The 13,076-nt window shown below is 60.5% G+C and overlaps 1 protein-coding gene across 1 annotated transcript in view; it reads right to left on the bottom strand.

The window, feature by feature from the left end:
- SLC2A13 (solute carrier family 2 member 13) overlaps positions 1-8,153 on the bottom strand; it is a 115,773-nt gene extending 107,620 nt beyond the window's left edge. Inside the window, exon 1 of the mRNA XM_056107810.1 lies at positions 7,655-8,153. Within this exon, the coding sequence (XP_055963785.1) occupies positions 7,655-8,111 (457 nt within the window). The 5' untranslated portion in view covers positions 8,112-8,153. The remainder of the gene's footprint in view (positions 1-7,654) is intronic.
- Positions 8,154-13,076: the final 4,923 nt, after the last annotated feature.

Raw genomic sequence — 13,076 nt, 5'->3', positions numbered from 1 at the left:
CAAGTTACAAGCATTTGGTACCCAACTATCAAATAGCTCCTTCCTGGCACTGAGCAGGACGCACACAGTTTAATTTCTGGTTTTGTGTGGAATCAGGTCCTGGAATGAAGCTGTAACCTAAGCCAAAAAGCGAACAAAGTTTTATACAAAAACCTCCATTATTAAAATTCATTTGTACCAAAACTTATCATTTTAAGTTTTTATTCAACCTATTCACCTTTAAGTTTAAAAGGGCAGCATTGTATACACTAGATACTGCGACATTCTGCCCATAAACGGGCCTAAGACATCACGCTCCAGGAGCCAGGGAGACAGCACAGTGAGAAAGTCACTTTGCCTCGCGCATAACCAACCCAGGTTCCATCCCTGACACCATATAAGGTCCCTGAGCCCCACAGGAGGAAACCCTGAGCATAGGTGGGTGTCGCCCAATCTAAAAAATGGAGGGAGGGAGGGAGGGAGGGAGGGAAGGAGGGAGGGAAAGAAGGAAGGAAGGAAGGAAGGAAGGAAGGAAGGAAGGAAGGACACACTGTATTCCAAGGGGACTCTTACCACAGACCTGCTGGGGCCTCACACCAGCCCACACCGCCTGGCGATGGGTTCTGACCTGGCCTGTCCAGGCTGCGGCACTGGCTCCATGTTTTATAGCCTCCCAGGTTCACCAGGAAAGCACCATCCCAGACAACCCAGCTTTTAAGCTCCTCCAAGACCCATCTCAAAGCTTTCTTTGTTTCTCTCGGAGTAACTTTCACCTAAGGAAACCTCACCCTGAATGCTGAGCCTGGCCTGACCGGTGAACAGCAGGCACTCACTTCACTTCACTGTGCCCATGGACCGACCTGGCACCTGCCGTTCCACCAGGACAACACGGGATGGCCCCGGGACACCCAGCCCCCCAAGACCTGCCGGCCACATCACTTTAGCCCCACCAGAAACCTGCTTCTAAACAGTGCCCCTCAGAGGCCAGAAACAGGTGTGCCGTGCCCAGACTCACAGTGCTCACCACCTCTCTCATGCCGGGCAAGGGGTTGCCTGACTGATGCAGCCCTGGGTCCCCAATGGACCAGGCCTGTCCCTCCACAGATACACAATCACTCAGATAGGGCACCACGCGCAAGCTCAGGTAGGAAGGGAGTCAGGTGTGGGCTCAGGTGGGAGGGGGCAGTCAGGTGTGGGCTCAGGTGGGAGGGACAGTCAGGTGTGGGCTCAGGCAGGAGGGACAGTCAGGTGTGGGCTCAGGTGGGAGGGGAGTCAGGTGTGGGCTCAGGCAGGAGGGGGCAGTCAGGTATGTCCCCTGAGGGTGTGTCCCCTGAGGTGTGTCCCACACTTCCTGCCTGCACCTGCCTCACCTAGTGTGGGATCTCCTGACACCTGGACTGAAGTCCCAGCGGGCACCACCTCCCACTCCCTGCAGCTGTCTCACAGGAGGTGGCAAACAGGAGAGTGCGAGGTCAGAGTCTGTCAACCCCAGGACCTGGCCCGTGGCTTCCTGGAGTCCCGTCCAGAGAGAACCCCCATGAGGACATCCGTCCAGAGGAGGGGTCACTGTGGTGAAGGCCATCTGACAGCACACAGACCTGCCGACCTTGAAAAGGAGAGGCCCTGCAGGCCTCCAGGGAGCAAGGACTTCCCCAGCCAGGTCTTTCCTGCGGGGGTCTGACTCGCATTAAGACGACACAGGCCCTGCCTCAGGCCTCAGGTTCAGTGCAGGTTACCTGGCCCCTAGCTCAGGTCTCACAGCAAAGAGCAGCTTGGGAAAGCGTGCCCCAGGCAGAGCAGACGCCAAAGACCCAGAGGTGCTTTTCCTAGGTGCTGCCGATACAGTGTGCTCACCGTGGTGTGTGCACCCATGCCTGGGAGACTTGTCTTCCGGGCTGTACTCTGCCCTGGTCTTCTGGGCTAGCCCTGGCCCTCTGTGTGCTCCCAGCTCTCAGGGGTGCGCCCAGCCTTGTAGGGTGCTCAAACCCTACAATAGCACCTCCCCTGTGAGGCCGTGACTTGGTTCCAAAAAAGCTCAAGTCCAAATACCCCAAGTCACAGCCATGCCCTTTGTATCAGCAGAGAACACAGTACAGAGAACAGGGGTAACAGCCCTAGAGCACCACGTGAACCCTGAGCAGGCCGGCTGGGCCTCAGCCGCGCCGAGACGTGACAAAACGGCCTCTCCCGGGCCAGCCTCTCCCTCACAGCCGGAGCTCGGGTGCCCTCTGGGTCACTGTGCAGACGGGATGCGGGGGCAGCACCGGCACAGGGCTGCTTCCGGCAGAGTCCAGCCGGCATTCCTGGGCAGTGAGAGCTAGAAGAGGGATCCAAGAGCCACAAAGAAGGGGACAGAGGTCAAGAGGACGAGCTGCCAGGGGGCCCAGACCCTCCCGAGCCTGCCTGCCGTGGAGAGCTGAATGGAGTGGGGCTGTTGGAGGGGCTGCCCACTCCAACGTGGCCCTTTGGCTCTGCAGCCAGGAATCGTATGGGAAAGCTTGGGGTGAGTCCACATTTCCACCTGACAATGGGAATTTTCTTTGGTCACTACTTGTATACGGTTGACTATGAAGGCCAAGGGAAAGAGAAAGGCAGAGAAATCAAGGCACTGTCTGCAGACGGTGCCAAGGGAGCCGGTTCTACCAGGAAAGGGACCCAACGGGCTGCGCGGTCCCAGCAAGCTCACAGCTCGAGCACCACAGCCCAGCACAGGGTGCTCGTCTGCACGGGGGAGGACACTGGCCCGCAGGCTGACCGCATGGGCTCAGGCCCTGCCCAGTGCAGACAGGCCAACAGCACCAGGTCAGGGCCTCCCGGGTACAAGCTGAGTGTGCCGGTGTGAGTGTGGGACAGAGGTCGCCCAGGTGGAGAGAGTCCTGCCGGCAGAGAGCAGGAATCTAGCACAGAAACCTGCGCGGAGAGAGACGAACAGACTCCACGGTACAAGGCGACCCCGCGTGAGCTGTTTTCCTCTTACGAAGCCTGGCTGATTCTGGCTGACCGCACTTAGAAAGTGAAACTATTCATTAACATTACTCAGCACTACAGGCCTTTTGGATCAGAGATATTTTTATTTGCTTTAATAAGGATGAAAAATGCCGCTGGGGAGAGGGATGACATTTCCAAGAGCATTACTCAACTGGCCCCAGCCCACCGAGATGACACACAGAGGTGACGAGCTGGCTTCCGGCACGGGAGCAGTTACAGCTGAGGATATGTAGGCACAGACCTGGAGGCTAATCAAAACAGCGCGGAGAGAACAGCTCAGCTTTCAGAGAAGTTCTGAATTCCGAGGAACGTCTGAATCCAAAGGCTTCCAGATATTCAGAATATAAGCACTGGATTAGGCGTATCCTGAGCATCACAGCTAATGGCCCTGCTGAGCAAGCACCAAGTGCCTGTGAGCTGCTCTGGGAACTTGCGGGGGCCTCTACCCCCGGGGCCCTTTCTACACAGCTGTGTGCGCAGCGTCACACAAAAGCAAGCGCGAGCAGATGCCGTCTCTGAGTGCTGCTGCTTCTGCCTCCAGCCGGACACGTGCCTGACAGGTGGCGCGCAGAAAGGACACTGTGCCTTGGATAGCAGCAGCTCTGCAGGTCGCAACCACGTCCAAAGGGAGCAGGGCCGGGGGAACAGTGAAGCCAGTAAGACACCTGCCTCAGACGCAGCCAATCCAGGCGAAACCTGGTACCCCGTATGTGTCCCAGAGCTGCACCAGGAGTGGTCCCTGAGCACAGAGCCAGGAGTAGCCCTGAGCATCACTGGGTGTGGTCACAAAACAGAAAAAAAAAGTAAGAATTACCTGGAAGGACAGTACAGATGGCACAGTGTCCGCCTGGCACGTGGCCTTCCCAGGTTGGATCCCCAGCACTCCCTACGGTTGCCCAAGCCCACCGAGAGTGCCGAGCCAGGAGTAACCCGGGGCAAGTGTGGCTGCCAGGGCAGGCTCCGTGGGGAAGAGCACTGCATCCACGGCACATCCGAGAGCGAGGCGCAGAGGCTGACCTGCAGCTGCGCCTGGTCAAGGTGCGGGAGCTGAAGCCACCATGCAACATTCCGCCCCCCCCCCCCCCGCCCCCTCTGCCTCGCCCTGGCAGCTGCGCAAGGCCACTCACCGGGCCAGTGACCCCTACTACCCCAGTCTGGGCACTTGCTGTTCTGCTGTCCCCGTGCAACCACCTGACATCCCCGCTCCCCACGACCCGCCGCCCTCCTCTGTCTCATTCCGGCGCTCCTGCCCCCGTTTCCGCAACCTAAGAGGCAGTTTGCTGGCAGGACAAGCAGCAGCCGAGGCTTTGCTTTCTAAAGATCCACCTCGTGCCAAAGACCTCGTCCACTCATGGGCTGTCAGCTGCATCTGCGGCCAGGAAACAGGGATCTGCTTCTCTGCTGCTTCACGGTTTGCGCCTGGGTTCCGGGAATGCACGCGAACGCGCGCTAAGCAGGCGGCCAGAGTTCGGGGAACGCCCGGGTGCACACGCTGAGCTGAGCAGGCGGCCAGGATTGGGGAATGCACACGTGCACGCGCTGAGCACACCTTGGCCCCTCTCGGCCCCTGTGTCTGCACGACCTATGCCCACCCCTCAAGGTCAGGCTAGGATGACTGCAGACCCTCCCTCGCCTAGCCCGGTAGTGGACCCCAGCGGTTAGGCGCAACTCTTTGTGTCACCAGGAAGCACAGTTCAAGGTTCCATCTTCCTTTTCCTTTCTTTTGCTTCTGGGCCTCACCCAACTGTGCCAGGGACTCCCAGCTCAGGCCCGGTATCGCTCCTGTCGCCACAGGGGCGATCAAACACTGCTGGGGACTAAATCCAAAGCCTCATACACGCAGGGCAATGAGGCACCGAGCCACATCCCGGGAGTATCACAGTATCACACTTAGCCACATCCTCAGTCCCCGAGTGAGGGTTTTTAACTAGTCAACACTTGTGTGCTCCAAATCTGACAGAATCAACAAGGGAACCCTCGTTCGCATCTGTTACACGGACAAGTGGATGATTTAATCAAACTATCAGAAACTCAACCCTGATGACCTTTCAAGTATTTTAACATGCCATCTGTTTCTTTTTTAGAGAACAATTCTAACTTAGAAGGGGTTCCTCTGGCAAGTCTCCTCCTAGGTCTCTGTTCACTGTCCACTGGTTGCCAGAACCTGCCACGGGAGGGAATACTGCCACAACTGAGCACGATGCAGCCCTGCCCTTGAGCCACCCCAACTAGCATCCAAAAGCCTCCAGAAGCCACTTTTCATCATTCATCAACGTTACAATGTCTCTCTCTCCCCGCTCTCCTCTACAGTCTCTGTCTCTGTCTATCTCTGTCTCTGTCTCTCTCTCTCTCTCTCACACACACACACACACCCCAACTCCTAACTATACAAAATCTAAGCACTTAAAAAAAACAGTAGCATGAAATTATCACAAGTTTATTGTAATTAAGCAAGCAAACCAATTCAGTGTCCTGAATCATTCAGGACAAACCATTCTGATTAGGGCCCGGAAATTTCCTGCAGCTTAAATAGAAGAGTGGAAGGTGTGCACTGTCTCCTGTACGGCTCGTGATCTGGGCGAGGAGATGCTGGTGTGTTCTGAAGGCCTGCCGTGTACTAACCGTCAGCGTTGCACAGACCCCGTCTGAACTGTGGCGATACCTCCTTCAAGCCTGCTGAGGCCGTCACACAATCCTCACCTTATGAAGGAGACCCGGCATACTCCGGGCGCTCTGCAGGGCTGAGATGGGCACCAGCAGGCTTGAAGCAAGCCCAGGCGTCCGCAACAGACAGCAGGCCGGAGGAGATAGGCCGGAGTCCTGCCCGGCCACCGCCCCCCAGGGCTGTGACTGCTGCAGACCACCTGCTCCCACCCGCAGGGCCCACCTTCAGGCCCACCCCGGGTAAGGGCCTTTGCTGCTCTCCTATCCCGGACATGCGTGGGGCAGCCCTGCCTCCCTCTGGCGGCTATGGACACCCAGCCTGATTCACCAGAGAACTCCCTACCAGGGAACGGTGTGAAGCCAGCAGCCGCACTGGCTAAAACCCGGCACCATAGTTTGAGTCTGGACGACAGTGTTTAACTTCTGATTCACAAATAAAATCTGGGCGTACTGAGGAAAGCTCGAGACTCGTATCTGTGTCTGAAGGGAAAATCAGACAGCACAGTGTCCAGACAGAGAAAAGGGGTTGCTGGTGGCCGGGCTTTTAGGAGGCGACCAGGGAGGTCTGCAGGCACAGGGGCTCCACCTGGCCGGAATGTTCTGGTCATTTTGTGCTTGGACGCAGTGTGCAACTCAATACTCCCTGGCACCTGACCCTGGGAAAACCGGGTGGGGGCAGTCAGTAAGGGCAGGGTGGCTCTCCAGGACACGTGGAAGGGCCACTCTGTGAAGCCCAGAGGGCGGCTGGAAAACAGTCCAGTGCGTGGGAAGACAAAACCCTGGAAAACACGTCCAGTGCGTGGGAAGACACAAACCCCGGAAGGCCAGCGGTCTGAGAAACAATCCCGGGTAAAAAAGGAAACACTGGGCCCAGTAAGCTGGGAAGAGATTTAGGCCTCCCCCACCAGTCCTCAAGAAAATAACTTTCTAATAACACAGGGCACATTCTAAAGGACGTCCATGGCCAAGACCCTGCCAACTGCGCTCCAGCTCTGCGGGGAAGGTGGGGAAAAACAATGCCAGGAGAGCCTCGATCCCTTCTCGTTTTGTTTTCTTGTTTTTGCAAATTGCAGACAGCCTCTTACTGGGCACTTTCCACAGGCGGAGCAGCTCCTAAACGAATTTAGAAAGTGAACTTTAGTGGATAATTTGGTTCCCGAGGGGTAAGCAGGAGAAGCAAAACAAAGAGGCGAATGGGTAAATTCAGAATCAAAGAGCAAAGTTAGGAGAAAGACACAAGGGACACGCCTGGGAAAAGGACAGAAGCAAAGGGCAAGGCGAACCGTAAAGGCAAGAGCAGGAGCGGTGACGCTCCGGGTAAAGGAAAAGGGCGGCGGGGACAGGGCAGACCCCGGGAAAGGAGGGCGCGCCGGGTCCACCCTGGGCGTCACGTCCACCCTGCGCGCCGCGTCCACCCTGGGCGCCACGTCTACCCTGCGCACTGCGTCCAGCCCTCCGAGCCCCGTCCACCCTGCACACCGCGTCCACCCTGGGCGCCACGTCCACCCTGCGCGCCGCTTCCACCCTGCGCGCCGCTTCCACCCTGCGCGCCGCTTCCACCCTGCGCGCCGCTTCCACCCTGCGCGCCGCGTCCAGCCCTCCGAGCCCCGTCCACCCTGCACGCCGCGTCCACCCTGCGCGCCGCTTCCAAACTGGGCGCCACGTCCACCCTGCGCACCGCGTCCACCCTCCGCGCCGCTTCCACCCTGCACGCCGCGTCCACCCTGGGCGCCACGTCCACCCTCCGCGCCGCTTCCACCCTCCGCGCCGCGTCCACCCTGGGCGCCGCTTCCACCCTGCGCGCCGCGTCCAGCCCTCCGAGCCCCGAGCCCCGTCCACCCTGCACGCCACGTCCACCCTGCGCGCCGCGTCCACCCTGGGCGCCACGTCCACCCTGCGCGCCGCGTCCACCCTCCGCGCCGCTTCCACCCTGCGCGCCGCGTCCAGCCCTCCGAGCCCCGAGCCCCGACCACCCCGCGCGGCCCCGGCCGTGCGCCCGGCGAGGGTCGCGGCGCCCACTCACCGATGCCCAGCCCCACGACCAGGCGTCCGGCCAGCAGCGTCTCCTTGTCGCCGGCCGCGGCCAGCAGCGCCGAGCCGGCCGCGCAGAGCGCGCTGGCCAGCAGCACGGCGGCGCGGCGGCCCAGCGCGCCGTTGAGGGCGCCGCCGGCCAGCGCCGAGCCCGCGGCCGCGCCCGCCGCGCCGGACACCAGCAGCTCCTGCCAGAGCGGCGACAGGCGCAGGCGGCGGCGCAGGGGCAGCAGCGCGCCCGACACCACGCCCGTGTCGTAGCCCAGCAGGAAGCCGCCGAGCGCCGAGCAGGCGGCCGCCGCGTACACCACGCCGGGGGTCTCGCCCTGCTGGAAGCGCCGCCGCGCCGCGCGCTCCAGCGCGGGCCCCGCCAGCAGGCTGCGCTCGCCCGCCTCGCCCATGGCGCCGCCCAGGCTGCGCAGCGAGTACTCGGCGCCCGCGCGCGACATCGGGAGGCCGGACGGCCGCGCGGGCCACGCGCCACCGAGCCCGCCGCCGCCGCCGCCGCCGCCCGCCGCCCGCCAGCCGGACCGGGACGGGGGATGCGCGGCGCGTCACGTGCGCGCGGCGGCCAATGGCTCCGCGGCACGCCTCCCCGGGCGGGGCCGGAGCGGCGGAGACTCCGCCCCGTGGGCGGGGCCCGAGTCCGGCCCCTCTCCGGGCGGGGCCGAAGGGACTGAGACTCCGCCCCGTGAGCGGAACCGGAGGGACTGAGACTCCGCCCTGTGGGCGGGGCCCGAACCCGGCTCCTCTCCAGGCGGGGCCGGAGGGACTGAGACTCCGCCCCGTGGGCGGGGCCCGAGCCCGGCCTCTCTCCGGGCGGGGCCGAAGGGACTGAGACTCCGCCCCGTGAGCGGAACCGGAGGGACTGAGACTCCGCCCTGTGGGCGGGGCCCGAACCCGGCTCCTCTCCAGGCGGGGCCGGAGCGGCTGAGACTCCGCCCCGTGGGCGGGGGCGACTCCGGCCCCTCTCCAGGCGGGGCCGGAGGGACTGAGACTCCGCCCCGTGGGCGGGGCCCGAACCCGGCTCCTCTCCAGGCGGGGCCGGAGCGGCTGAGACTCCGCCCCGTGGGCGGGGCCCGAGCCCGGCCTCTCTCCGGGCGGGGCCGAAAGGACTGACACTCCGCCCCGTGGGCGGGGCCGGAGGGACTGAGACTCCGCCCCGTGGGCGGGGCCCGAACCCGGCTCCTCTCCAGGCGGGGCCGGAGCGGCTGAGACTCCGCCCCGTGGGCGGGCCCGACTCCGGCCCCTCTCCGGGCGGGGCCGGAGGGACTGAGACTCCGCCCCGTGAGCGGAACCGGAGGGACTGAGACTCCGCCCTGTGGGCGGGGCCCGAACCCGGCTCCTCTCCAGGCGGGGCCGGAGCGGCTGAGACTCCGCCCCGTGGGCGGGGCCCGGCTCCGGCCTCTCTCCGGGCGGGGCCGAAGGGACTGAGACTCCGCCCCGTGGGCGGGGCCCGAACCCGGCTCCTCTCCAGGCGGGGCCGGAGCGGCTGAGACTCCGCCCCGTGGGCGGGACCCGAGCCCGGCCTCTTTCCGGGCGGGGCCGAAAGGACTGAGACTCCGCCCCGTGGGCGGGGCCGGAGGGACTAACACTCCGCCCCGTGGGCGGGGCACGAGCCCGGCCCCTCTCCAGGAGGGGCCGAAAGGACTGAGACTCCGCCCCGTGGGCGGGACCGGAGGGACTGAGACTCCGCCCTGTGGGTGGGACCCGAACCCGGCCCCTCTCCAGGCGGGGCCGGAGGGACTAACACTCCGCCCCGTGGGCGGGGCCCGAGCCCGGCCCCTCTCCAGACGGGGCCGAGAGGACTGAGACTCTGCCCCGTGGGCGGGGCCCGAGCCCGGCCCCTCTCCAGGCGGGACCGGAGGGACTGAGACTCCGCCCTGTGGGCGGAGCCCGAGCCCGGCCCCTCTCCGGGCGGGGGCCGGTGGGCGTGAGACTCCGCCTCTGTAGGCGGGGTCTAGAGAAACGGCTCCTCCCTGGCGCGGCCAAAGGGCTGATGCTCCGCCTTCGTGGGCGGGGCCTCGAGACTCATTTCCCCCCTTCATCGGCGGGAATGGCGGTTCCTAACCCCCTGCTGGGCGGGGCCAAAGAGCTACAGGCTCCGCCCTATGGGCGGGGCCCCGAGACTCCGCGGCTCCTCCCCGAGCTGCGGTGGCAGCACGGACTCCGCCCCCTTCTGGGCGGGGCCAACAACCTGACCCCGCCCCTCTGGGCAGGCCCGAGCGAGCCCAGCGGCCACGCCCATTGCGGATGGGCCCCCCCCTTCCCCCCGAGGTGGCGCCTGGGGACCCTCAAGCTCGGGCCCTGGTGAGACCCGCTGCTGCCCGCGGCCGGGCCTCAGGGCGACGGAGAGACCCCGGCACGGGCGCTGCGTCCCGAACGCCCCGCGGGCCTCAGCCCCCTGGCGCCGCCGTCGCCCCGCCGCGCGCCCCCCTCCCCGGGCCCGAGTGTCCCCGGCGAGCCCCGGACAGCAGCTGCCGGGAGGCCCAGAGCAGCCGGAACCGGGGTCGGGTCTCTCCGGGCCCTTGAGCCCTGTCCCGGTGCCGCGCTCCGCCTCCCCTGGGAAGGGGCTTCTTCCCCTGAGGCCTGCTGCAGCGCGCACTCGGCTTTCTCCCTGCTTGGGTTCTTGGGCCACACCTGGCCGGTGTTGCACTCAGGGGTCACTCCTGGCACGTCCAGGGACCACCGGGCTGCCAGGGCTGCGACCCAGGTCGGCCGCGGTGCTGTCGCTCCCGCCCCCAGCCCTTTTCCTTTCAAAGGAAAAGAGATTCTTATTCCGTTACAACACAAAGTTGTGTTCGCACTTGTCAAAATGGCTTTCATTTGGAAAACACAGCACTTTCCAACAGGAAAGAAAGTTCAAGAACGCAGGGCCCGAGACGTCTTCGTTTTGTGGGTACTTTGAAAGCCTCCCCACTCCCCGGGAACCACCCAACAGACAGTGTAAGGCGCTGCAAAAACGAAGGTTTGACCACATAGGCTCAAGAATTTCAGAGGCCTGCTCTGGGACCCGGCTGTGACGGACAGTCCGGTGCTGCCCAGAGGGGCGATGACAGCCCTGCCCTCCTGCCCAGGTGGTCAGCACCCTGGCCTGAGACCCTTACCTGAAGGACTTGGACCTGCTTGCCCCACCTCCTCAGGGTCTGCACAGCTACAGAGGGGCCACATCAGAGAAGAAACAGGGGCAGAGAAAAGGCAGCAGAAGGTTTGACAGTCTTCTCTGTCCAGGAGGGAGTCAGTTCAATTAGCACCACCAGGAGTCTGGAAGTATTACACAGCCCTGAAAACTACACACCGGAGTCCTGTCATATCCCCTGGCCTGGCCCTCTCACCAGCAGAACCTGGGCAAGCAGTCCATAACTAGAGTCTACCTTCTTAAAACAAGCCAGTGACTTCGAAAGAAGCCTCAGTTTCCCCTTGGGAGCTGCTGTGAGTAGCCCCGTTGCAGCTGCCTCTGATCTTTATGGTTGAGAGTCAGGATGCTGCTATCTCTAAACTCCATTCCTGCAAAATCTTGGACTTCGTGGAGTTGGAAAAACTATTCACCCAATTCTCATCTTATAAGGGTTTGATATCAAAAATATACAAGCCACTGATAGAATTTTACAAGAAAAAAGCATCCAACCTTACCAAAAAAAAAAATGGGGAGAAGAAATTAACAGAATTTCCTCAAAGAAGAAATTGGAATGGCCAAAAGGCACGTGAAAAAATGCTCCAGACCGCTAATCATCAGGGAGATGCAAATCAAACAACAATGAGATACCATCGCACACCACAGAGACTGGCACACATCCAGATGAACAAGAACAACCAGTGCTGGCTCGAGTGTGGGGAGAAAGGGACTCTCGTTCATTGCTGCTGGGAATGTCGACTGGTCCAGCCTTTTTGGAAAACAATATGGACATTCCTTAAAAACCTTGAAACTGAGCTCCTATTTGACCCAGCAACGCCACTTCTGGGAACATACCCTGGGGGCCCAAGACCACCCAGCAGAAACACCTTCTGCACTCCTGTGTTCGTTGCAGCACCGTTCACCATAGCCAGAATCTGGAAACAACCTGAGTGCCCAAGAACAGACGACTGGGTAAAGAAGCTATGGCACATCTACACAATGGAACACTATGCAGCTGTTAGGAAAAACGAAGTCATAAAATCGCCTATAAATGGATGGACCTGGAACGTATCATGATGAGTGAAATGAGTCAGCAGGAGACGGGCAGATACAGAACAACCGCATTGATTGGTGGGATATTATTTTAAAAGTAAAGGTAAAGGTAAAGGCCCTCCCGTTGATCATCGATTTGCTCGAGCGGGCCCAGTAACGTCTCCATTGGAGACTTTGTTGTTACTGTGTCTGGCATATCCAATACTCTCGGTAGCTTGCCGGGCTCTCCGAGAGGGGCGGAGGAATCGAACTCGGGTCGGCCATGTTGGCCGCGTGCAAGGCAAACGCCCTACCCACTGTGCTATCGCTCCAATGAAACTAATATCAAAGGCCAAGGAAAACGGGTCTGGCGAACTGGTCAGTGGTTGAAAATTACCACAGGGTTGTGGGGGATGGAGGGTAGTTAAGATAGAAGAGGGTCCATCATGACAATACGACTTGGAAATGATCACTCTGGACAAGAACCGAGTGTTGAAAGCAGGCAAAGGGATATACGTGATAACCTCTCAGCACCTCTACTGAAAACCATAATGTCTAAAATAAGAGAGAGAAAGAGACAGGGAGAGAGAGAAGAGAGGTGCCTGTCATAGAGGCAGGCAGGGGTGGGGGTGACTTGGAGGGTGGGAGAGAAACTGGGGGCACTGGTGCTATGAAATTACACCGGTGGAAGGATTGTATGGCTGGAACCCAGTCATGAACAGCTTCATGATACTCTATCTCATAGTCATTCAATAAAATAGGTTAAAAAATTGAAAATAAATAAACGAATAACAAGCAAAAAGCTCGGGCGTTTCCTAAGGAAGGAAAGCCAGCAACTTCCCAGTACCATGAATTCTGCTCTAGAGTTTAGGCTCACCAGAGACTAAGCAAAATGGCAATCCCTACGGCAAATGATCAGATGGAGAAGCCAAAAGACCTAAACCAGCAAACCACTCTGTATGATCTCTGCATGCTCTGTAGTTCTTTGTCACTCGACAAGTGACAAAAAGATCTAGTTTTCTTATAAAACCCCCACAAAATGAGACACATTTAACTTAGTCCTATACTAAGTTTCTCCCTGCATGGGGAGTTTCTTTTCCCTTCTCTTCCACTTTCCAATAGACTTCTATTTTCTAATTCTGAGTCTGAACATCTTTATTTCTCAATATTTTCATCCTCTGTGTTCGCCCATGGTTTCCAGTTTCATCAAAATTTTCAAGAAGAGACTAGTTTGATAATTCCGTTAGGGCCCATCACAAGTGAATCT

Source organism: Sorex fumeus, unplaced genomic scaffold, assembly GCF_029834395.1.
Source record: "Sorex fumeus unplaced genomic scaffold, SorFum_2.1 ptg000177l, whole genome shotgun sequence".
NCBI classification, from domain to species: domain Eukaryota; kingdom Metazoa; phylum Chordata; class Mammalia; order Eulipotyphla; family Soricidae; genus Sorex; species Sorex fumeus.
This window is presented reverse-complemented; position numbering and strand designations above follow the sequence as displayed.